Below are 23,795 nucleotides of genomic sequence, written 5' to 3' on the forward strand. Positions count from 1 at the left end.
CCCTATATTTTCCTTCCTTCCCTCCTTCCTTCCTTCCTCCCCCAAATTTTTTCATCTTTGTGCCAAAGTTTCCACCTCTTCCTCCTTTAGGTATCCAAGAAAAAACTCCGATCTGCGAGGCTTCTGGGCTAATGGTTTGAGTGTCCAGTGCCAAAGTCCACGGCAGAGGCCTCCAGAATCCTCTGGGTCATGCCCCTGTCTTTAATCCTTCACAGCTTATCACATGACGATGTAGTGACCGCCCAGCTTAGCAGGGGGAGGTTCATCCCTGGAGACATGGAGCGAACTGGACACGGGCAGCGTTTGCTTTGACCAGGGATGCCTTTAGGATCCATGGCTCCCGTCAACCCAGAGCAAATGACTAAGGTAAGGAGCAAAAGGAGCAGAAACGCACCGCGAATTTTATTTTCTGTATTCACAAAATAGATTTTTTATGGCTGGCTGCCCAGTTCTGACACACAGGGCCCCTTGAGTCGTTTCCGGTTCTGTGGGGAAAAAAATAATTGTAAAAGTTTTGATTCACCACTCAGCAACATTTCGTTGGAAACGGTTTTACACTTCTCGTGAAATATCTCTGGACATTCTCAATTGTATGAATGTCCGATATGCAGTGCAGATTCCAGGCAGACGAGCTGTATTCAAGAATTGGTCTAGCAAAATAGAATTGTATGTTCCCTACTTTGCAGATCAATATTACACGAAAAGAAGCTACATAGAAACATAGAAGATTGACGGCAGAAAAAGACCTCATGATCCATCTAGTCTGCCCTTATACTATTTCCTGTATTTTATCTTAGGATGGATCTGTTTATCCCAGGCATGCTTACATTCAGTTTCTGTGGATTGACCAACCACGTCCGCTGGAAGTTTATTCCAAGCATCTGTTTCTCTTTCAGTAAAATAATATTTTTTCACATTGCTTCTGATCTTTCCCCCAACTAATCTCAGATTGTGCCCCCTGGTTCTTGTGTTCACTTTCCTATTGAAAACACTTCCCTCCTGAACCTTATTGAACCCTTTCACATATTTAAATGTTTACATCATGCCCCCCCTTTCTCTTCTGTCCTCCAGACTATACAGATGGAGTTCATGAAGTCTTTCCTGATACGTTTTATGCTTAAGACCTTCCACCATTTTTGTAGCCCGTCTTTGGACCCATTCAGTTTGATCCATATCTTTTTGTAGGTGAGGTCTCCAGAACTGAACACAGTATTATTCCAAATGGGGTCTCACCAACGCTCTATACAGTGGGATCACAATCTCCCTCTTCCTGCTTGTTATACCTCTAGCTATGGAGCCACGCATTCTACTTGCTTTCCCGACTGCCTGACCGCACTGTTCACCCATTTTGAGACTGTCAGAAATCACTACCCTTAAATCCTTCTCTTCTGAAGTTTTTGCTAGCACAGAACTGCCAATACAAGACTCACATTGAGGATTTATTTTCCCCAAGTGCATTCTTTTACATTTGGAGACATTCAACTGCAGTTTCCGTTGCTTTGACCATTTATCTAGTAAAGCTATAAATATGTCTGTATTCACCAACGGGTACTTGACAAAACAAACAAATAAAATAAATAATAGATTATGCTAGGAGGTTCTGCTATGGTGGTTGAGAGCTTTTCTAAGTAGGCACATACTCCATGAGGGCCAATAGGCAAAGATGGTTATAGGCTGGTTGGTGCTTTTTCAACGGGATCGTCTATAGTTTTCAACTTTCTCCGTAGTTCCAGCAGGAGGGCTTCTTGGTCCTCGAACGGTTCTTCAGCCTGGAAGAATGCGATGCCATGAGGGCCCAGATCCGAAAGATAGTGGCGTCTATGGACGTGCCGGCTCACTGCCGCACGGAGTTTACAACCCAGCATTCGGAGCAACTCCAGGCTCAGGTGGGCAGCTTCGGTGTGTGTGCGTGTGACTTTCAATTTGGTTCACAACTCGCTCCAAGGCTTTCGTAGCTGAACGTAGTAGAGATTTTATTTTGGAAGCAGAAAAGTTGTCACCCCCTTCCCAGCTCCCCATTTCAGAGATATTTCCATGCCAAAGATTCTTCAATGGCTCCATGAAAATTGAGGACAATCTGTGTAGTATATAGAAGAAGTAATACTGTAGTAGTAATGCTTATAATAGCATTGTATAATAGATGATTTTAATATGGATGCAAAACAGCTACAAATCCAAAGTTCTGGAAACAACCAGCGGCCAGAAGTCAGCAACCCCAGAATTGGAACTGGGGGGTGGATCCGGTTAGGACCGTCGTGGCTCTTTTGAGTGTCTAAGGTTGCCGACCCCTGTGTTAGGCTAATATTGACGGTTTTAACCTGGTTTCTGACAGGGCTCTGCAGAGTATTTCCTCAACAGCGGAGACAAGATCAGATTCTTCTTCGAAAAAGGTGTTTTCGATAAGCAAGGTACTGTTTCTGCAAGGCATCTTGGCGCCCTTGTTGAGGGCAATCTGGGTGTTGTGTTGCTCTTTTACACGTAGACTTTTTATTTTTAAATTTGCAGGGGATTTTCTGGTTCCAAAGGAGAAATCGATCAATAAAATTGGTCATGGTAAGTAAAGGACGTTTATCATGGTTAATTAATTTTATTTGTTCAATTTATATGATGCACGTGATTTATTATTGATAAGGCAATTTATTACACCTATGCCATTATAATCAAAATGATTCTATCAGTACAATGATTTTTTTTTTTAGCGCTACATGCCTATGATCCCATCTTCAAGCAAATGACCCACGCAGCCAAAGTGCAGGTGAGTTGAGTGCTGGCCAACCCTAAAGGGTTTGTCGTAGGAAGGGCAAACTCGGGCCAAACTCACAAGTCTCTCCTGCCTTTGGTTATAAGACAGGAAATTGACTGGCATAGTCTCTGCCTCCTGTTCATTCAATACTTCACAACAGCCCTGCAAAGGAGGGCTGTTATGAAGGGTTAAATAAGGTTCCTATGGTTAAATAAAGGTCCAGGAGGGAAGTGTTTTCAATAGGAAAGTGAACCCAAGAACAAGGGGACACAATCTGAAGTTAGTTGGGGGAAAGATCAAAAGCAACGTGAGAAAATATTATTTCACGGAAAGAGTAGTAGATGCTTGAAACAAACTCCCAGCAGATGTGGTTGGTCAATCCACAGTAACTGAATTTAAACATGCCTGGGATAAACATAGATCCATCCTAAGATAAAATACAGAAAATAGTATAAGGGCAGACTAGATGGATCATGAGGTCTTTTTCTGCCGTCAATCTTCTAGGTTTCTAAGAGACCTGCATAGGTTTCCACAGGGAGTTGCGTGCTGGGGTTGGTTTTAAATCCAGCTATAGGGGCTTTTACAAGGCGGCGTAAGGTTTTTACTGCCACGATAATTTAATTAGCAAACCCCAGTTCTAAGAACTGATCCCTTAACCAATGTTGGCAACCCAGAGGGGGAAAGTGCTTTTAACTCTTCTTTAATTGGCAAAATGTTGGGAGAAAGTGTTTCTTTCAGGCTGCAAGGGGAAAAAACGTGGAAAATGAACATTTTCTTGCATTTTGGGACATTCCACAGGCATTAGCAAGAAATCTGGGTCTGGAGAATCCTGTGGTGGTTCAAAGCATGTACATCTTTAAGGTACGTGAACCCAGCCTTTTCCAAAAATACAGGGGGTGTGTGGATTCATGAAAATTAGAGGGCTCTCACATTGTTAGAATAGTAGTTTTGGTTTTTTCTTTTTTTCCCTTTCTCTTTTTCTTTCCCTCCTTTTGGTTGAATTATAATCATTTTATATTCTTAGTTCATAAAGTCTTCTTTTTCTTGCAAGGGTTTTGGAGAATACATAAGGAGGAGGTACTAGGGTATACATGAATTACTAAAAGATAAATATATTAATCTAATAAAGTTTAAAGAAAATCAAGGTTGAATTCAGAAGAAAATCAGATATCTAGATCAGTGTTTCCCAACCTTGGCAACTTGAAGATATAAGTCCAGATATCTTCAAGTTGCCAAGGCTGGGAAACACAAATCTAGATGACAAAATTAGAGGTCATTAATTGGGAACTAATAAATCTTTTGGGGGGTGATTAATTATAATTTGCCTTACAAACGCAATACTGTTTTTATTGTATTATGAAACTATTTTAAATTGTATTGAAAATGTTTGTATGGAGAAAAAATAAAAATAAATTATTTGGGGAAAAAAAGTAAGTCGGAGGGCTCCCTGGAGACCATCTAGTCTTCTCCAATTCTTTCCCCAAACCAGAAACTCATTATTACTGCAATGGATAATTATTATTTTTAAAATCAGTTTTTAATAGTCTTTTTTTTTAAACTCATAGCAACCGGGCATTGGTGGAGAAGGTGAGTTTCTTACTGTATGACCTTTCTTCTTTTACCCATGGGGGGGGGGTGCCCTGGAGATATTGTACTACAACTCCCATTGTCTCCAGCAGGAAAGGGCATGAAAGCCCCCATGCTGCTCAGTCTATTCCTCTTAATCCGGGGACCCTCCCCAACCCTTGGCAGAGTCCCACAGATCCTGGGGGATTAGGAAATAGAAATTTTTTTTGGGGGGGGTGTTAATAAACTTAAGGACCCTGATCACAAATTGGGTCAAACTTGCTGTTAAAATCATCTTAATCATTACTGCCTCTGAATTGGTAAATTGTTAAGGGTTCACACTGTGCTCAACGTGGTTCGGTTGTGAATTTGCTAATCGGTGGGGTTTTTTTTACCAATTGCAACCCAAAGGGATTCTGGCTGGATTGCGTAGAATAAAATAGAAACGTTTTGTGATTTAGGATTGTTTGCTGGAGTTTGCAAACAAATCACTTAGGGTTGAACGAAGGATAATAATAACAACAGAGTTGGAAGGGACCTCGGAGGTCTTCTAGTCCAACCCCCTGCTTAGGCAGGAAACCCTCCACTACTTCAGACAAATGGTTATCCAACATCTGCTTAAAAACTTCCAGTGTTGGAGCATTCACAACCTCTGGAGGCGAGGTGTTCTACAGATTAATTGTTCTGACTGTCAGGAAATTTCTCCTTAGTTCTACGTTGCTTCTCTCCTTGTTTATGCGTCACGTGTCTTCTCTGCTCCTTTCAGTGACGCCACACCAGGATGCAACGTTTCTGCACACAACCCCTTTGGGCAAAATAACAGGGTTCTGGATCGCTCTGGAAAACGCCACCCAAGAAAACGGCTGTTTGTGGTTCATTCCCACCTCGCATACAAGTAAGCCGCGAAGATGCTAAAACTGCTGAGCGAGTCGGGTATCAATTTAAGAAACGAAATGAATTCTTCCCATCAGAGGGAGCCCCTACAGCTCACCCTCCTGATATGCTTTCCAGCTGGTATCACAAGGCGAATGGTCCGGACCCCCCCTGGGACAATTCCTTGCACTGATTTCATGGGCGCCGAACGGATGTATGAAGACCGCCAGTTTGTCCCCGTTCCAGTGGGCAAAGGTACCGCTGAAAAAAACCCAAGTAGGCCGAGCCACATCCGAAAATAAGCTCCGAGGGGAGGAAAGTTCCTTCTCTCCTCCTCAAAGGGGAAACATAATTTGGGGGCCAGGACTGGGGCACGTGGATAGGAGAGGTGCCTAAAATTCCATCATTTAGATCTGGGGTCTCTAAGCTTGGCGACTTTAAGCTGTTCTGTTCAAATACACTGTACACTGATTCTGTTCCCGGGTCTATTTGACCCGGACCGAAAATTGTTCATTTTTAGTACTTATATTTGGTCTTTTTGAAAACTTTTTTCACTTGGAAACTAGTTTGAACACTTCTGCACACAATGAAATAAACATTGAAATGAAAAAAATTAATGCTTATATTTTTATTTTGCTCATAAAAGCCCCCCCCCCCGCTGTGTTCAATTATTTCAATTTACAGTATATACAAATTATGCTGTTAATTTCAAAATTTCACAAAAACGGGGGCGGGGGGGGGGCTTTTATGTGCAGAAATGTTCAAACTAGTTTCCAAGTAAAAAAAGTTTTCAAATTGTCCAAATATTATAAGCACCTAAAATAAAGAATTTGTGGTCTGGGTCAGGGAGACATGATGGAAAGCGATGAAATTTCAAGTTTCAGATATGCAGGGAAAATTTTTTGCAGGGTCTCAAAGTTCGAAAACAGGCTTTGCAGACCCGAACAGAACAGCAGGGTTAAGACTTTTGGGCTTCGACTGCCGGAATTCCAAAGCCAGCCACTGACAATTGAAGTCCACAAGTCTTAAAAGTTGCCAAATTTGGAGAGCTTTTGAGTTAGAGCCATTTTTAAAATTATTTTTTCAAAGTTTGTTACAAACAACAATAAAACATGACAAAGTGTCAAAAAAATAATTACACAATTATATAATAAATCATTTTTGATTCACAGGTCATTGGATTCATAAGAAATTATACAGTTCAATAGGTCCTTATGAAGTATTCCCCTCCTTGGAGTTAGACCCATTTTAAATTTAGGCCTTCCTCTCCATTGAATGGAAGGAACAAAACCATTACAAGTAGTCTTCCAAGTTTTTTAAAAAAAATTGTTTTGTGACCATTCAAAGTTACAACGGCATTGCAAAAAAGCGACTTTATGACCGTTTTCCAAACTTAGCAACTGTTGCAGCATTCCTGAGGTCACGAGATCGAAATTCGGACGCTTGGCTCATGACTGTCCTCAGGGTCAACTGTAGCAAGGAAGGTCATAAAATGTGATAGAGTTCCCTTAGCAACAGCCTCGCTTAGCAACAGAAGTTTTGGGTTCAATTGTTGAGGACCATCTGTTTTAGAGATCGGTTGGTATGACGCACAAACATTTATTTTTGTTTTCAAAGTCCTTTGCAGATGTCTTGGAAATATTCTACCATCTACCAATGATGGAATTGAGTTTGATGAGTGACAATAATCACACAGCTTGGCTTTTCCCCGAAAAAGTGTTGTGATTTCCCAGTGACATAATTGTTGGCTAATCTCCAACGCAACTCAGCTCCGATCCCTGCTTTTATTTAACTAAACCAGTGTTTTTCAACCAGTGTGCCCTGGCACACTAGTGTGCCGTAAGACATGGTCAGGTGTGCCGCGAAGAAGGAAGCTCAGGTTTCGGTCTCGCAACTTTTTGCTGAGAGAGAGAGAAAGAAAGCAAGAGAGAGAGAGAGAAAGAGAGAGAAAGAAAGAAAGAGAGAGAGAAAGAGAGAAAAGGAGAGGAAGGGAGAGAGAGAGAGAAATGAGCAAAAAGGGGAGGAAAAAAAGAGAAATTAGAAAATGGTTGAGACAGAGAATGAGAGGAAAGAGAGAGAAACAAAAGAGAGAGAGAAGTGACTCTTGATTTAAAGCATATGATAAAAAGCACCCAAAGAATAAGAGAGAAAAACTCCCCAGCCCTCACCTGTTTTTGGAAATGGTTCAAGAATGTGCACACACAAGGGGGGGGGGAGGAGACAGGGATGGAAAAAGAGAGGAGAGTGTCTTAGGGTGTCATTTTGGTTTCTGGTGTGCCCCAGGATTTTGTAAATGTAAAAAATGTGCCACGGCTCAAAAAAGGTTGAAAATCACTGAACTAAACCACCCAAGTTTGGCCATTTGCTGCCCCCTTCTGGGAAAGGCAATTCTAATAAATAAACTGCTAATGTTTGCTTAAGAACTGTTCCGAGGTACAATAATGCTGGATAAAGTGGCTTCGAAATTGGTCTTCGCATTTATGACCGCTGCAGGATTCCCCATGGTCATGTGATCCCACTCCTGGTGCTTGAAAACCTCTTGCAGAGAGTCCTCAACTTACGACTGTAGCTGAATTTGGAATTTAGAAGTCATAAGTCCACGGCCATAATACACTGGTTAAAAAAAATAAAGGGAACACTTACACAACACAATATAACTCCAAGTCAATCAAACTCCTGTGAAATCAAATTGCCCACTTAGGAAGCAACACTGATGGACAATCAATTTCACCTGCTGTTGTGCAAATGGAATAGTTGTGCAAATGAAATATTCAATGAGAATATTTCATTCATTCAGATCTAGGATGGGTTATAAGTGTTCCCTTTATTTTTTTGAGCAGTGTATTTTACCTTCTGTCGTTTCAATCTTTTAACTATTTTTTTTAAACTTGTTTTATAACTTGCAAGTAGCCCAGAGTCAACTTGTAGGTGAGGTGGGTGGCGTGAAATTTGAATCCAGAAATATTTTTTAAATGTTGAAGTGTCACGTGACCTACCCAATGGTTTTGACATTTTTTGCGGCAGTTGTTAAACAAACACAAGGGTTCATAAGTCAACATCACAGTTGTTAAATGAATCCATTGTCCCTGATGGACATTTTATTTTGCTGGAATCTTGAAAGTCAAGGCCAGAAACCAGAAAAAAAAAAGAGTCCCAACCAAGTTGTGGTCACGTGTTGTAACAGTCATAAAGACAAGCCGGTTTTCGCACAACCAAAACTCATCATCATCCCCTTGCAGGGGCTGAGTGTGGCTGTCGAAACTTTCAAAACGGGGGTGTTAGTAACTCTGGGGGAAGTGGGTTGCAACTTTGAATGGTCGCCTAGGCGAGTGGGTTGTAAATCAAGCTGTCAAACGCTGCTTCCAGCTGGATGGTACATTTCACTTTTTTTCACGGTGAACCAGGGGACTTGGTCCTTATCCACGGCGAGGTGGTGCACAAAAGCGACGCCAACTATTCGGAGGAGTCCCGCGAGGTTTACACCTTCCACCTGATGGAGGCCAAGGACGCGGTTTGGAGCACTGAGAACTGGTAAGCAGAAGGAGAGGGATGGGAGGGCTTTGTCCTGGGGGGGGGAGTGCCCACTCTCGGCAAGGTTTTCCTACTCGAGTTCACTAGCATGGGAACTTAATAACAATAACAACAACAACAACAACAATAATTTTATATGTTGTGAGCCACCCCAAGTCCTTGGAGAGGGGCGGCATAGAAATCCAATAAATAAATAATAAATAAATAATAATAATAACAACAACAGAGTTGGAAGGGACCTTGGAGGTCTTCTAGTCCAACCCCCTGCTTAGGCAGGAAACCCTACACTACTTCAGACCGATGGTTATCCAACATCTTCTTAAAAACTTCCAGTGTTGGAGCATTCACAACTTCTGGAGGCAACTTCTGTTCCACGGATTAATTGTTCTGACTGTCAGGAAATTTCTCCTTAGTTCCTAGTTGCTTCTCTCCTTGTTTAGTTTCCACCCATTGCTTCTTGTTCTACCTTCAGGCGCTTTGGAGAATAGCTTGACTCCTCCTTCTTTGTGGCAGCCCCTGAGATACTGGAAGACTGGTATCATGTCTCCCCTGGTTCTTCTTTTCAAAACACTTAATGGGTGTTTTGTTTTCTTTTCAGGCTTCAACCAACTCCGGAACTGCCTTTCCCATCGCTGTATACGAGCAACTAAACCCACGGCATCTCTGCTTTGGGAGCCCCCTATTTTGGGGGGGGAACTGGCAGTGGGGTTTAGCTCTGCATCTGTAGAATTTCTGGCATCTCCGAATCTGCCGAGTCTCTTCAGGGGAGCATGAGCTCAATAAAAAGTCAGTTTGGCATGGAATTAAGAGCATCGGCTCCTGGCCAAGGAAACTGAAGCCGTAGTTTTTGCTCAACAAGCAACATTGTGGGGAGACCTTGTGAGGAAAAAGGAGGCGTGAAGGGAGCGAGCGCTATTCCTGGCTTCTGAAAGGAAAGGCAAGTTAAAAATGAAATAAAACGTGGACTGGAATTCTGATCTTGTGTACTGCGGTGGACGATACCTTTCTTAAGAATTCAGCAGCGTGGAATAATTTTTTATCTCACCCTTTAGGAAATTTTCCTGTAATGTCCAGTTTGCAGTTTGAGGTAGCTGGAGGAAAGCTTGCCTCTTTGTGGTGCTCAGGATCTGCCATCGTCTACTAGATCCTTGGGGCTGTGTTTGGTTTGGACAGAAATAATAATAATAATAATAATAATAATAATAATAATAATAATACAATAACAAAAATAATGACAACACAACAAGTTGGAAGGGACCTTGGAGGTCTTCTAGTCCAACCCCTGCTTAGGCAGGAAACCCTACACTACGTCAGAGAGATGGTTATCCAACATCTGCTCAAAAACCTCCAGTGTTGGAGCCTTCACATCTTCTGGAGGCAACTTCTGTTCCACTGATCAGCCCTTCTGTCAGGAAATTTCTCCTTAGCTCTAAGCTGAAATTGGGGTAGGGTGTTGATGGGCAAAACAGATGACTCAAACCTCCAATGGCTTCCGTTTTGCTTCGAATAGGCTCCCAATAATTTTTAAAAGGTCCTGCTTTTTCGTAATTCTGATCTCCATCCTGAAGAGATCAGAAAGAAATAAAATTTATCCAATAATCTCACAGGGCTCCACTTCCAGCTTCGTCAGCATCAGCCTAACCAGCCTTGTTAAAATTGTAACTCCCTTTTCTTTCTTCGGTTTGTTTTGCCTCCTTCTTCTAAGAGGTGGACCTAAGTCACCCAACAGGCTTTTGTGCCTAAGGTAGGGCTAGAACTCTCTGTCTCCTAGCGATTGGCCCTAAGGCACTCAGCCGACTTCAAGCCTAAAGCAGGGCTTAAAGTCCAGCCCTCTGATTGCTTGAACAAACCGTTCCCCTTAAAAAAGAACAACCCCTTGGAGGATTGCCACTCACAGTTTGAAAACCTTTGCTCCGTTATTATACTGCAGAAGCCGTGAGAGAAACAAAACAGACCACAAAGAACAGCCTCGATATATCTCAGCTTTAAATAATGAACGTGCAATCACTTACAGAGACGGGCCGCGGTGTTCGCTTTTTGCCACCCTGGGCAAAGACACCGAAAGCAACAGAGTAGGGGGCGTATCTGATTACTCTCTGGGGGAGACACATGATTCCCTTTCAAGGGTAGCTAAAGCATTAGCAGGATGTGGAGGTAGAGAGGCAAGAGTAAATTGTCCACCTGCGTGGTGTAGGCTTCTAAGAGCGACACCAGGGTAATGGAGACCAGGATCCAGGAGTAGCTGGTGTTCAGGTCCACAGAACTGTCAAAAATCACAATCAGCGCGACAGCAATGATTTGGGCAAATATGGCCGACATGGTCCCTTCAAAGGTTTTCTTGGTTCCGGGCCATTTAACTTCCCCCATTGTGCTGCCAAAGATGGAGGCTACCGAGTCTCCCACGCCTACCGCCAGGACCCCGGAATAGGGAGCCAGGGCTCCCGCCCCCGTCAAGGCACCTTTGGGGGCGCACGGCCTCGGCACCAGCCACACTGGGAAGGACATGCCAAGCAGAAGGTAGATGTGGGTCAAGATCAAAGGCCCGCTGTCCCGCTCGTCTAAGAACAGCGATAGCAACTGCCGCAGTGTCTGTCCGAAGGGCTTGATGGTGAAGTACCGGACGTACTCGAGCAGAACGAAGACGGCCAAGCAGATGACCGCTGCCACGTACAGCAGTTGGCGGTCGTAGATCAGCCCCGGGACGTAAGTGGCCACCACGATGAAATGGAAGTACTTCCGGGTGACGGTGGAGGCCTGGTGTTTTTTAGAACCGGAGGACCGCTTGACGTTTTGGTAGAAGACGATCGCGCAGGCCAGAGCAGCCAGAAGGGTCCAGTAGCACAGCAGGTGGATCCTGACCCGGGTTTGGGAGAGCAGCTGGAAGAGCCAGGTCAAGGGGTTCCTGCGGATCAGGCGGTAGAGCCAAGGCATGACCACACCGAGGCTCAGGACGGCGGTCATGACGTGGAAAAACACGGAGGAGGTCCAGGTGCTGGAGTCCATGAAGAAAAACAGCACCGCAAAGGAGAGGCCCAGCAAGGCCACTCCCACCACCGCGACCAGGAGGAAGAAGTCGACAGGGCTCCCCCGGTTCTCGCTGGCGTTCAGGGAGCGCTTGATGAGCTGGTTGAGGACAAAGCTCAGGCCGGTGAGGAGGAGCAGGGCCTCCCCGGGGGTGAAGCACCGAGGGAGCAGGTACAGCAGGATCATGCTGAGGTAGACGAAGATGAGCAACACCTCCAGTACTTCGATCACTTCGGAGACGGTTAAGGAATGCTTCATGGTGTAGATGATCAGCGTCCCGGCAATCCCCGACAGCACACAGGTGTTCGTTGGCACCGGTTTGGTAATGCCCAAGGCGATCACTGACAGGAAGAGGGCAATCATCATGCCAGTGGAGGCCACAATGATGCCCAGGCGCTCGAAGTACACGATGCCAGCCATCCGGCACCTCTCCTTCATCACGATGCCCAGCAGAGGGATAGCCATGCAGGAAGGGAGGAGGCCGCTGTTGGCCGTGGTCCGAAACTGGAACACGGCCCCGCCCAGACGCAGGAGGTGGTCCCACTTGAACTGGATGTAGAAGGCTTGGACGGCCAGGACGAGAGCGGACCACGAGAAGCGGTCCCAGACCACGCTATGCACACACAGCACGATGGCAAACACCACCAGTGATTCCACCAGAATCGGTTGGTTCCACATGGCGATGGTGGCAGGATCTCTGCAGCCGTCTGGAGCTTTTCAAATGCAGCGACTCTCAGGGCTGAAAGCGCCCTCCTCTCTTCGGATCATCCCTACAAAAGGGGAACAAAAATTGTAAACAAGCGTGCCGTGGCAATGGTGCATCCCGCATCACAAACCAGCTGTCCGGCTAAAGCCATCATTTGGAGTTGGAGACTTCGGCCTGCCACAGTAGAATAAGTATTAAGGGTACTGGGAGGGGTAGTTTCATGAGAGGGAAAGTTACTACCCACAACAAATTCCTTTCTTAGAGTCCAAGGTCATTTGTTCTGCACTAACGGATATATGAAGGTCAGTGGAATTCCAGAAACCGGACTGGTCCACGTGATGAACTTGTGGGTGTGGGGACTAGGGGCGAACCTTAACCTGGGTGGGGCACTGGAAAGGAAGTTAGTATTGGTATGGCAATCGAACCTTGGATGAGAGAAACGGATTTATTTCTCATATGCTAATTGGAGCGCTGACACCAGCAATCCTAACCGCATTCTTTTTAACAGAAGATAGAGCTGCAGCTCTAAACGGTCAGAGGCCTCCCTGGGCCCACCTCAGGGGGTAATTGAGTCCCTTCGACAAGGCCGGCATAGAAGTCGTAAATAAATAAACAGAAGTATACATGTATGTATGTATATGTACAGTATGTATGTAAGTACGCAAGTAAATAAACAAATAAATAAATAAATAGATTAGATATATGAGATATAGATAGGTAGGTAGGTAGATAGATAAACAGATACTGTAGATTAGATAGATAGATAAAGAGAGAGATGGAGATAGATTAGATAGATAGATATATTAAATGTTTGTTTTCATAGATATATTAAATGATAGATAGATAGATAGATAGATATAGATGATAGATAGATAATAGATAGAGAGATGATAGAGATAAATAGATAGATGATAGATAGATAGATAGATAGATAGATAGATAGATAGATAAAGTTGGACAGGACCTTGTGGGTGATCTAGTCCAACCCACCCGCTCAATTCTTTGGCACCCCCTTCTCAACTTGCGACCATCATCCCCAGCCACCCTCGAAAACCCAAGCCCAGCACTCCCAAGTTGAAAAGCGCCCTTTTAGCCCCGGCCTAAGCCTACCTTGCGGGGCTGTTGTGAAGCAGATCGTGGAAAGAGGGAGGAAGAGGAGGAGGCCAAGCGCCCCGCCCGCCATGCACACACACCTGCCCTTCCCCGGCGGGGGGGCTGAACTCTCAGGAGGAAAGCCGCCCTTATTTACGACTCCATCCCGCCCGCCGAGCCTTCCCCTCATCATCGCCCCGCCTCACCCGCCGCCTCCCTGCCTTACTTACTCACCCACCCGGGCGCCGCCATCTTGCGGTGACGACGGCGCGCGCCGATGACGTCAGTAGCACGGCGCGCGCCTGCTTCCCTTAACGGTCGAGCGGGTCGCTCCCAGTGCGCAGGCGCCGCCCTACCTCCTCTCCCCCTTCTTACTGGCGGCTCCGCCCCCCCTTTCCCCCTCCCTCCTGGCGGCTCGGCAGGCAAGCGAGGTAGACGGGAAGAAGGAGGGAAGAGAGGGTCACGTGGGAAGGGGAGGCAAGATGGCGGCCGGCGGGCTGTCTGTGAGGTAGGGACCGGTGTGGCGTGCGCGGTCGTCTGAGCTCCGAAGTGGTTCAGGGGGAGGCCGAGCCGGACCGAAACCCAGAATCGAGCCCTCTCAGGCACCCCCACTCACGGATCTTGGGGGCTGGAGGGGAGGGGGCAAAGCCCCCTTCATCCCCCCTGCTTGTATTGCCACTGATTTGAATGGGGAAGCCCCCCTCCGGGTGCAGTCGGGCTCTTTAATGGCACATCCTCTCCTTCCCCTTCCAACAACAACCCTGTGAGGTGGGAAAAAGGGCAGGCGGGGTTTGGGGTGGCTCAAGGCAGGACTCGAACTCACATCCTTTGGGGGTGCCCCAAACTGGGGTAATGGAATCATACCTCCTCCCTCCACGGAAGGAAATGAAGAATAATTCTTGATTAAATATTTACGTTAAGAGTGAAACAGAGAGAAATATAAATATAATACATGACATGTCAATCGTATTATGACAGAAATAGAAGAAACGAGAAGGTAGAAAGTGATAAGATAGGAAAGATATAGTAGAAAGGGCCGACATACAAATCAAATAAATAAATAAGTTTGGGGAAAGAAAAAATAAAAGGGGGCACAATCTGAGGTTTCTTGGGGGAAAGATCAGAAGCAGCTTGAGAAAATATTAGACTGAAAGAGTAGTAGATGCTTGGAACAAACTCCCAGCAGATGTGGTTGGTAAATCCACAGTCACTGAATTGAAACACGCCTGGGATAAACATAGATCCATCCTAAGATAAAATACAGGAAATAGTATAAGGGCAGACTAGATGGACCGTGAGGTCTTTTTCTGTGGTCAGTCTTCTATGTTTCTATGAAAAGGGGGTTGAGAATGAAATGAGAAAAACTTGCATAATTTCGTAATATATGAAATTCTCCTTCCCTTCTGACAACAACCCTGTAAGGTGGGAAAGAGAAAGGGAGGCAGGGCTTGGAGTGGCCCAAAGGAGGACTCAAATTCAAATCCTTTGGGGAATCACTCCCCCCCCCCCCCAGAAGGAAATGAAGAATAATTCATTTAATTTAATAATATTTGTTGGGAGCTGCCCTGAGTCCTGCGGGATTGGGTGGCATATAAGCCAAATTAATAAATAGTATATAATTAATAAATAGATTAATAGTATATAATAGTATATAATTAATAGTATATAATAGTATATAATAAATGGATAATAAATAAATTTCCATTTGAGTAGGAAGAAGGCGGGAATATTTATTATACACTGGTCAAAAAAATAAAGGGAACACTCAAAGAACCCATCCTAGATCTGAATGAATGAAATATTCTCATTGAATATTTTGTTCTGTACAAAGTTGAATATGCACAACAGCATGTGAAATTGATTGTCAATCAGTGTTGCTTCCTAAGTGGACAGTTTGATTTCACAGAAGTTTGATTGACTTGGAGTTATATTGTGTTGTTTCAGTGTTCCCTTTATTTTTTTGAGCAGTATATATTTAACATCCCCAAATAGATTTCTTTTAGATAGCTAAAAAGATCCCCCAGGAAATGAGACCTCGGTTTGAATTTGAGCTCTTTGAATTGAATTGATGAATTGAGCTCTGGGTCCTATTGGGCTTGGGTGGCATAGAAGTCTAATTGGATTTGTAATGTATTGTGTTATTATTATGTTGTGAGCCGCCCCCAGTCTTCGGAGAGGGGTGGCATTCAAATCGAATGAATGAATGAATGAATAATAAGGTAAGTATGGTAAATAAATGTATGTTTCTTTGAAAGAAATAGGGTAATAGATTTCCGCTAGGCGGAAATATGCAAGGGAAAATATTCATCATGAACTTTTGCATGTATATTAGTGACATGTTACAGGAAAAGGTAAGAATATACATATACAGTATGTGTGTGTGTGTGTGTGTGTGTGTGTGTGTATGTATGTATGTATATATGTATATATATGTGTATATATACACATATATACATATATATTGGTAGATTTTCACGGGTACAGGTAGGAAGGTCTTGGCATATTCGGGTTTCTTCCTGTGTAGGATTTAGAGATTTCTGGTGACGTTTCGACGAGGTCCCACTCGTCATCTTCAGGCTGGTGCTTCTGTCCCTGCTCAGCACCAAGCTAACAACTTCAGCCTGATGATAGTGAATGTGATTTCACCAAAATGTCGCATAGACACTCAAAATATTACACGGGGTAAAACCCAAACTCAGAACAATCTACATACATATACCCGTGAAAATCTACAAAAACAAATATATATATATCAAATGTTTTTAGCTGGAATTTTAAAATTAAGGGAGACTAGGATGGTCCCATTTCGGCCTTGTTCTGGCCTCATCAGCTAGCCACACCCTTCCTTACTGGGATTCGATCTGGTAGCCTCTGCCTTGTAAATACACACACACACACACCCTTGAGAAGGGCGACATAGAAATCTAAATAAATAAATAAATATAATTTAAATATTGGGATCACAGAGTAAAGATAAAGCAAAATAGAACTCCAAAATCCTTTGTAAAAATAACAAAAAGGTCTGTTTGAAGAGTATTATTTTCACTGTTGTGCATCTGATGGAACCTCCCATTTTGCACCCAGGAGGTTTAAGTGTGTCCAAAACCACACTTGTGCGTTTGCTGTCCTCTTGCTCACCAAATTTTTGACTTGCATTAAAATGCAACCTGACATCAGTTTATAATTTGCCCTAAGCTGAGCACATTGCATGATTTGAACAAGCACTAATTATGACCTACCTCTATGTATAGGAAGGCAGGATGACATAATAATTGTTCCCGCTGTGCATTCTTTACACATTTGTGCTGGCTGACATTGTGACTGGCTGTAAACATCTGGCCGGTCCAGCATCTGCTCTGCTTCAATGGTTACACAGCCTAGACATTGGTATTTCAACAATAGATCTTTTAAACATTTATATTCCATTCTGATTTATTAATCTAGATCAAGAGTTCATATATATATAATGTTCTGTCTGGGAGTATGCCTCTTCCCCTTGATGCTTCTCAAAGTTGGCTATGTGAAGTGTCTCTGTACACTAGCTGTGTTGGATTGATCCTTTGGGGTGGGGGGAGCTGGGCTGAGAGAGAAAGAATGGCTCCTAGTCCCCCAATTGGCTTTCATGTCCAGAGAAACCTTTCTGTGAGATTTTAAAACACTAAGGAATAAGAACCTAAGAAGAGCCACCCTGAATCGGGCCAAAGCCCATCAAGTCCAGCATTCTGTGTCCCACAGTGGCCCACCAATTGTCCATGGGGATCTTGAGCAGAAAGAGGAGGCAAGACCCTCCCTTTCCCTTGACCCCCAACAAATGGGACCCAAGGGAACCCTGCCTGCCTCAACCAACATAGAGGTGGCACTTGGAGATCCGTTTCAATAACCACCCTACGATACACTTGGCACCCTACATGAATCTGTCTAATCCTACCTTGAAGCTATCCAGGCTGACAGCTGTCACAAACTCTTCTGGAAGGGAATCCCATCAACCAAGGACCCTCTGGGTGAAGAAATATTTCCCTTTATTTGTCCTCACTTTCTTACCCGTGAGCTTTAGGGAGGGCCCCCTTGTCCTAGTATTGTGTGATAGAGAAAAATATTTTTTCTCCATAAAATATTTTTCTCTATCCACCTTTTCTATCCCATGTATGATTTTGTACACTTCGATCAAGTCACCTCTTAATGCATGATTTTTTATTTTATTTTAAGGAGCAGCAGAGAATTGTGGACCGTTCTTATGGGAAGGTCAGCTTTGAGAGACCCGGTAAGCTTAGGCTGCTTCCTTTGAAATGTCTCTAGTGTTATGATGACCGCAATAGAGGGACGCTTCTTTGATCAATGTATTCAGTTAAGCAGATTTTTTTTTTTAGATTAACGTTTCTAGTTCCTTGAGATGACAAATTGATCTCTGATAAGCATGGGCTCAAACCTGACACGGGTTTGAACCTTAGTGATGCACAAACTCATTATACCTTGTTATAGTACAGTGGTACCTCTAGATACGAGCTGCTCCACCTGCGAGTATTCCAAGTTACGAGCCGCGACATGAGCGAAATTTCTGTTCGACACCTGAACTCAAATTCGGGATACGAGCCGAGCTTCAGGATGCTACCGCTAGTTGGCGCATCGCCTCTCTGACCCAGAATCCCCTTGCTTCCGGTTATCTCGGGCATTCGCACGTGTTAGCACACAAAACAAAGTCTCGTCTCGGTCGTGTCAGTGTTTAGAGCGAGTGTATATTTTATATTTGAACTTTTTGTGTGCATCATGGGTCCCAAAAAAGTATCTGCTAGTGGAAAGGCCGCTGAGAAGAAGAAGAGGATGATATCCATAGAAATGAAGCAGGAGATAATTAATTTACACGATACACGTTCGAGATACGAGTTGATTATGTCTGGAACGAATTAAACTTGTATGTCGAGGTACCACTGTATAAAAACTACACCTCCTGAATATGATGATGAGCATGAGCAAGATCACAGTGCTGACTAATTTGCAGGGTATCCAGCAAACCTGGGAAACAGGGAAATCAGGGAATTATCAGGGAAATCGTCAAATACCAGGGAATTTGTGAAAAAAACTCAGAATAAATCAGGGGGGAAAACTGATTAAAATGTTTAAAAGTCAGGGGAAAATCGTATTAAAAAAAAAACGGATTGTGCTGCCTGGCCTAGAGTCAAGCAAAAATGCGCATAACTGTGGCAACCACTTGCTTCCTCAGCTAGCACCTTAAATGGATAGCAGGTTATAGGGAAATGTCAGAGAAATATCAGGGAATCTCAAAACGTTTCCCCCCCTGGACACCCTGAATTTGGGATGGGATAGAATGTTACATGCTGCATCCTAGAACCGTGATGGCGAACCTATGGCAAATGTGATGCCTCCTGATTCTTGACAAATGTCTCTTTTCTTTTATGTCCACTGGGAGCCTCTGCACCAAAGACAAATTCCTTGTGTGTCCAATCACACGTGGCCAATAAAGAATTCCGTTCTATTTAACAGTTGAGTAGAATCTCTAGATTCACCATCCTTTTGTCTTCATTCAGGCACAGATCACAGAAGCGTTGAATAAACACTCGCAGAAGTTGCTTGAAGGACTTTGTTACTTCAAAGCACCCAGGTATGATCGCCAGATGCTGGGTACTGTTGTGATTGTTCCCGGTCAACCTCAGATTCAGAGGAGGAGGAAGACGTAGAAGCTGTCAACTACCCTGAGTTAAGAGAGGTGGAGGAGGATAGTGGTGATAAGAACTTAATAGAAAATCCATCGGACGATAGTACACATAGTAGTATTTCTTCAGATAATGGGATGTAGAGTATAGCCCTTGGTTAAGTGCCAGATTTAGGAGGTCAGAGAAGAGAAGTTGGGGGAAAGAGGTTTTGAATATGCTATTCCGAGTGTGTAAATTAATTACCCCACATCCGGAATTGGCCGGAAATGATGAATGCTTTTCTGCAAAGTGAAATGGACAGGATGGATGCTTTTGCAGTTTCTCTGGAGAAGTGAGTTATATTGCATGATTAAAAAATGTTTTAATGTAGCGTGAACCTGACCCAAAGATAAGGAGATGTTTGGAGTCAACAGCCTGTTCATTTAGAAAGAATTTATGACTCTGTAGTTTCGCCTGTGAGTTTGGAATGCATTTTGCGTGCCGGAGATGTATACTGACGAATTGCAATGTGGAAGAAAGTAAATAAAGAAGTGTTATTTTGAAAATTACAAGCCTGTAAAGAAAGTATTCTTGGAGTAGCCAGCTGGACCAGAACAAGTTAAAAAAAAAAGCTTGGAGAAAGAGTGGATTTTTCTGGTCATGGATTTGCCTCCTCCTTTTAGAAATTAGTCTGTAAATTTAGCATAAAAAAACAGCAGATACAAAACTAAAAGATTTGTATAAGTCCCCCCCCCCCCCCCGGTGTTATTTAGATGAACTCTTATGGGTTAAGACATGATCCTTAAACTTGGCTACAAAGTGGGTCCCGTACTTTGTTTTTATCTGGATGTTCTTTCTGAATTGGATCGTGTGTAGATTATTTTATTTTAGATTTCCTTTAGGGCTTTATAATAAACTTCCAGCAGGCGTGGTAGATTAATCCACAGTCACTGAATTTAAGCCTGCCTGGGATAAACATATATCCATCCTAAGATAAAACACAGAAAATAGTATAAGGGCAGACTAGGTGGACCACGAGGTCTTTTTCTGCCGTCAGACTTCTATGTTTCTATGTTTATGGAATGTTTGTGGCTATAAAATTATCCAGGTCTTAGATCAAGACTCACTTTGTTCCAATCAAATTTAACTGTTTCTTACGTTCTTAGTTCCACTTCAGCAGAAATTGTGAAAGCTGATAAGGACATACCCGCTTCATTGAAGGAACTGGGACTCCGAATCAGCAAATTTGTGGTAAGAAATGCTGCTTTCAGGAGCCGCTCTGCGTGTTTCAGGACAGGGGGGGAAGAAAATGTCAGAATTGGAGAGAAGCTATTGGTAAAATCTCTTTATCTTGCTTTATTCAACACTATCTCTCATTTATCTATAATTTTAAAATATTAGATATAAGGAAATGAGCTACTGAAAATATTTCTAGTTCATAATTTCAATACAGATCTATCGTACACCCGCCCACCCTTTCTTTTACTCCTCTCTTCTTTCTTTCTTTCCTCCCTTTTTCTTTCTGTATGTCTGTATGTTTGTCGACTTTTTTGTTTGTTTGTTTCTGTCTACTGTTAAATGAATATTGTTTAGACCATAATTCGACATATAATTATCGTTTTTAATCTCCAATTACCCATTTCTCATATTTCTTTTTTTCCCTGTACTTTGACATGTCTATATTGTTAATTGTAATTAAATGTATTTATTGTAAAAAAAAAAAAATAATTGGAGAGAAGCTGGTTTCCCCCAGTCCTGTTGTTCAGATGAGGTTCGTGTCTGGGACTTCTGAAGTTTCATCGAGATACTTTGCAGAGCATCGTTCTGTTCTTCCTTGTCTTATTGCTCTCTCTTAAAGAGCATGTAACGTGGCTAAAGGTTTGTCTGTTGTTGCAGGGTTTGAATGAGGAGCAAAGCGTGCAGCTCCTAGAATGTTTCCTTGACGAAGATTATCGAGGGACTAGAGACTCGCTAAAGGTGGGTAATGGCGCATAGTCTCTCTCTTTTCCGGTTGACGAGTGTGTTTGTGTACATGTTACACAGTGAGTTCTCACTGCGATGATGTAAGTTTGCATTTCCTCCTTTATTTATTTATTAATTAGATTTGTATGCCGCCCCTCTCCGAAGACTTGGGGCGGCTAACAACAATATAAAAAGACAATGTAAACAAACCTAATATTAAAAGTAATGTAAAAAAACCCAATTTAAGAAACCAATTATACATACAGACATACCATGCATACATTTTATAAGCCTAGGGGGAAGGGAATATCTCAATTCCCCCATGCCTGACGACAGAGGTGGGTTTTAAGGAGCTTGCGAAAGGCAAGGAGGGTGGGGGCAACTCTGATCTCTGGGGGGAGCTGGTTCCAGAGGGCCGGGGCCGCCACAGAGGAGGCTTTTCTCCTGGGTCCCGCCAAACGACATTGCTTAGTCGACGGGACCCGGAGAAGGCCAACTCTGTGGGACCTAACCGGTCGCTGGGATTATGGTGAAACCTAGATGGGAAGGTACTTTTCTCCGTTGCTTGTGTTTCTCTCCAAGCCTCAACTCTTTCCGACCCATTCCTTGCATCCTTTTTTTGTATCTAGACGGTGCTGCAAGATGACAGGCAGAGTCAAACTCTGCTGCTGAAGGTGAGTCTCCTCTCCACCCTTCCACGGACCCTGCTGCCATCTCCACGGCTTCTGTATCAAGGCACGGGGGTGGACTTCATTTTTTGTTTGTTGTTAATTTAGTAAATAAACCAATTAAAAAAAATTTGGAAAAAAAAAGGCACAGTTGTGGGGGTGTTAACTCGATGCTACAGAGAGCATTGAAGTTCCAGGCAGGAAATGCAGCCCCAAGTGGCTTCTTGTAATTAGTTTGGATTATTATTATTATGTCAGTACAACTCAGCAAACGAGATCACTATGCTGGATTTCATATTTCATCACCAGTCGGGCGCTTCCCAAGCACCTAGGACTGCGTGATGTAGCGGCGAATTATGTTTGCCGATCCCAGGAAAGGGGCCTTTTGCAATTGACAGAAGGAGATTTTGTCAATTCCGATGGTTTTCAAATGTCCGCTGAGATCCTTTGGCCCTGCGCCCAGCGTGCCAAGGACCTCTGGGACCACTTTCACGGCTTATGCCAGAGTCGTTGCAGCTCGATTTTTAGATCTTCGTATTTCACTCATTTCTCTAGCTGCTTCTCCTCAATTCTGCTGTCTCCTGGGATTGTGATGTCGGTGATCCATACTTTCTTTTTCTCCACTATCACAATGTCTGGTGTGTTATGCTTCAGAATTCGGTCAGTCTGAAGTCCCACAGTAGTTTTGCTTGCTCATTTTCGACCACTTTTTCGGGCTTATTATTATTATTAAGATTTACATGCCATCCCTCTCTGAAGGGCGGCATATAAATCTAAATTTAATTAATTTAATTTATTTGACTTATATTCCGCCCTACCCCATAAAGACAACAATATGTATCCACAGATTGCTGATTACTACTATGAGGAAAGGTTTTGTATTCTCCGGTGTCTCCTTCACATCCTCACTTATTTCCAGGATGAGAGACACCCTTACATGGTATGTATTGGCTTCCTTTCTTGATTCCTCTATGGGCATTAAATGCAGTCAAAGTACAGGTAGTCCTCATTTGGTGACAATTCATTTCGTGACTTTGCAGTTATGACTGATACAAAGGGAACTTGGCCCCCAGCCCTCACATTTACGACTTTTGCAGGTTTGTAAAGCTAAGAAAAGCTGAAGTAAGAGTCACAGTTCCTCTGGGCAGCTCCTTTGCTTTACAAACCAGTGGCTGGACCTAACCGTGGTCACTAAATGTGGACTTGCAATAGAAGACTATAATGTGAAGCACCAGAGCGCTTGGCATCCCCCAAAGCCTTGAACACTCTTTGAAAGGGATGAAACGCATGTTTATTTATTAGTTCTGCCTCACCTTTATTTTGGGTCAACTCAAGGAAGCACCCAGCCTCTGTGGTCCAGAATAACAACCCTGTGGGGTGGGTCGGGCTGAGAAAGAGGGAAAATCTCCCATTCAGCTTTCATGTCTAAGGGAGGACTAGAACTCACAATTAAGAATTTCGAGCCCAGCCCCTCAGCTAATGGACCGAATTGGCTCTCGTTATTACGAAACACACAGGCAATAATTTTATTAACTGGACTTTAAAATATTCAATATTTCATAAGACAGATTTTTTTTAAAAAAATGGCAAAAGTAACGCAAAGCAATACATTAACAAAAGAATAACAAGTTAGGAGGAAAAATTCTTCGATTGAACATTCTAAAAGAGTGGGGAAATTACTGTTCCCAAATGTTTATTTATTTATATGTTCTGTTTTGTTCACTGTTATGTTTATTTGTTTATCTGTTTGTTTGTTTTTATTTACTTGTACTTACTTTGGTTGTAATGTCTTTGTATGTATAAAAATTCAAATAAAAAAATATTTAAAAAATATTCAATTGCATGTGAACCTATCTTTGAATTCTTCCAGTATTCTGTTATAATATAGTCTGGAGGACAGAAGGGAAAGGGGGGACATGATTGAAACATTTAAATATGTTAAAGGGTTAAATAAGGTTCAGGAGGGAAGTGTTTTTAACAGG

The 23,795-nt window shown here is 43.2% G+C and overlaps 3 protein-coding genes across 6 annotated transcripts in view; 2 read left to right on the forward strand and 1 right to left on the reverse strand.

Annotated features, from left to right (window-relative positions):
• The first annotated feature begins 228 nt into the window (after positions 1-228).
• PHYHD1 (phytanoyl-CoA dioxygenase domain containing 1) lies at positions 229-9,690 on the forward strand. The gene is made up of 11 exons (XM_070758634.1): positions 229-366; positions 1,728-1,886; positions 2,333-2,408; positions 2,506-2,553; positions 2,700-2,755; positions 3,542-3,604; positions 4,309-4,330; positions 5,076-5,204; positions 5,321-5,437; positions 8,587-8,713; positions 9,312-9,690. Exons 1-11 carry the CDS (start codon positions 319-321, stop codon positions 9,361-9,363), a joined length of 897 nt encoding a protein of 298 aa, XP_070614735.1. The 5' UTR covers positions 229-318; the 3' UTR covers positions 9,364-9,690.
• Positions 9,691-10,681: 991 nt separating this feature from the next.
• On the reverse strand, positions 10,682-13,911 carry DOLK (dolichol kinase). 3 transcript variants are annotated; one of them, XM_070758611.1, is made up of 2 exons: positions 13,770-13,911; positions 10,682-12,507 (listed from the first exon to the last, which is right to left on the reverse strand). In XM_070758611.1, exon 2 carries the CDS (start codon positions 12,413-12,415, stop codon positions 10,844-10,846), a length of 1,572 nt encoding a protein of 523 aa, XP_070614712.1. In that variant the 5' UTR covers positions 12,416-12,507; positions 13,770-13,911; the 3' UTR covers positions 10,682-10,843. The 3 variants fall into 3 exon arrangements, with proteins under 3 accessions (XP_070614712.1, XP_070614713.1, XP_070614714.1); XM_070758612.1 differs by having other exon boundaries at positions 13,554-13,795; XM_070758613.1 differs by having other exon boundaries at positions 13,774-13,791.
• A 24-nt stretch (positions 13,912-13,935) lies between these two features.
• NUP188 (nucleoporin 188) overlaps positions 13,936-23,795 on the forward strand; it is a 47,898-nt gene continuing 38,038 nt past the window's right edge. Inside the window, exons 1-7 of one of the 2 annotated variants that reach the window (XM_070758606.1) lie at positions 13,936-14,043; positions 17,742-17,796; positions 19,079-19,152; positions 20,350-20,434; positions 21,080-21,160; positions 21,775-21,819; positions 22,661-22,753. In XM_070758606.1, the coding sequence (XP_070614707.1) occupies positions 14,018-14,043; positions 17,742-17,796; positions 19,079-19,152; positions 20,350-20,434; positions 21,080-21,160; positions 21,775-21,819; positions 22,661-22,753 (459 nt within the window). In that variant the 5' untranslated portion in view covers positions 13,936-14,017. The remainder of the gene's footprint in view (positions 14,044-17,741; positions 17,797-19,078; positions 19,153-20,349; positions 20,435-21,079; positions 21,161-21,774; positions 21,820-22,660; positions 22,754-23,795) is intronic. The other variant, XM_070758605.1, reaches the window with a different exon arrangement.

This window comes from Erythrolamprus reginae, chromosome 8 (assembly GCF_031021105.1).
Source record: "Erythrolamprus reginae isolate rEryReg1 chromosome 8, rEryReg1.hap1, whole genome shotgun sequence".
Lineage (NCBI taxonomy): Eukaryota > Metazoa > Chordata > Lepidosauria > Squamata > Dipsadidae > Erythrolamprus > Erythrolamprus reginae.

Excerpts from the sequence above, each read along its gene's own strand:
- DOLK (XM_070758611.1), bottom strand. The coding sequence starts at position 12,415 with ATGTGGAACCAACCGATTCTGGTGGAATCACTGGTGGTGTTTGCCATC.
- PHYHD1 (XM_070758634.1), top strand. The coding sequence starts at position 319 with ATGCCTTTAGGATCCATGGCTCCCGTCAACCCAGAGCAAATGACTAAG. Across the intron at positions 1,887-2,332 it reads CGGAGCAACTCCAGGCTCAG|GGCTCTGCAGAGTATTTCCT; the intron begins GTGGGCAGCTTC and ends GGTTTCTGACAG. Across the intron at positions 2,554-2,699 it reads GATCAATAAAATTGGTCATG|CGCTACATGCCTATGATCCC; the intron begins GTAAGTAAAGGA and ends TTTTTTTTTTAG.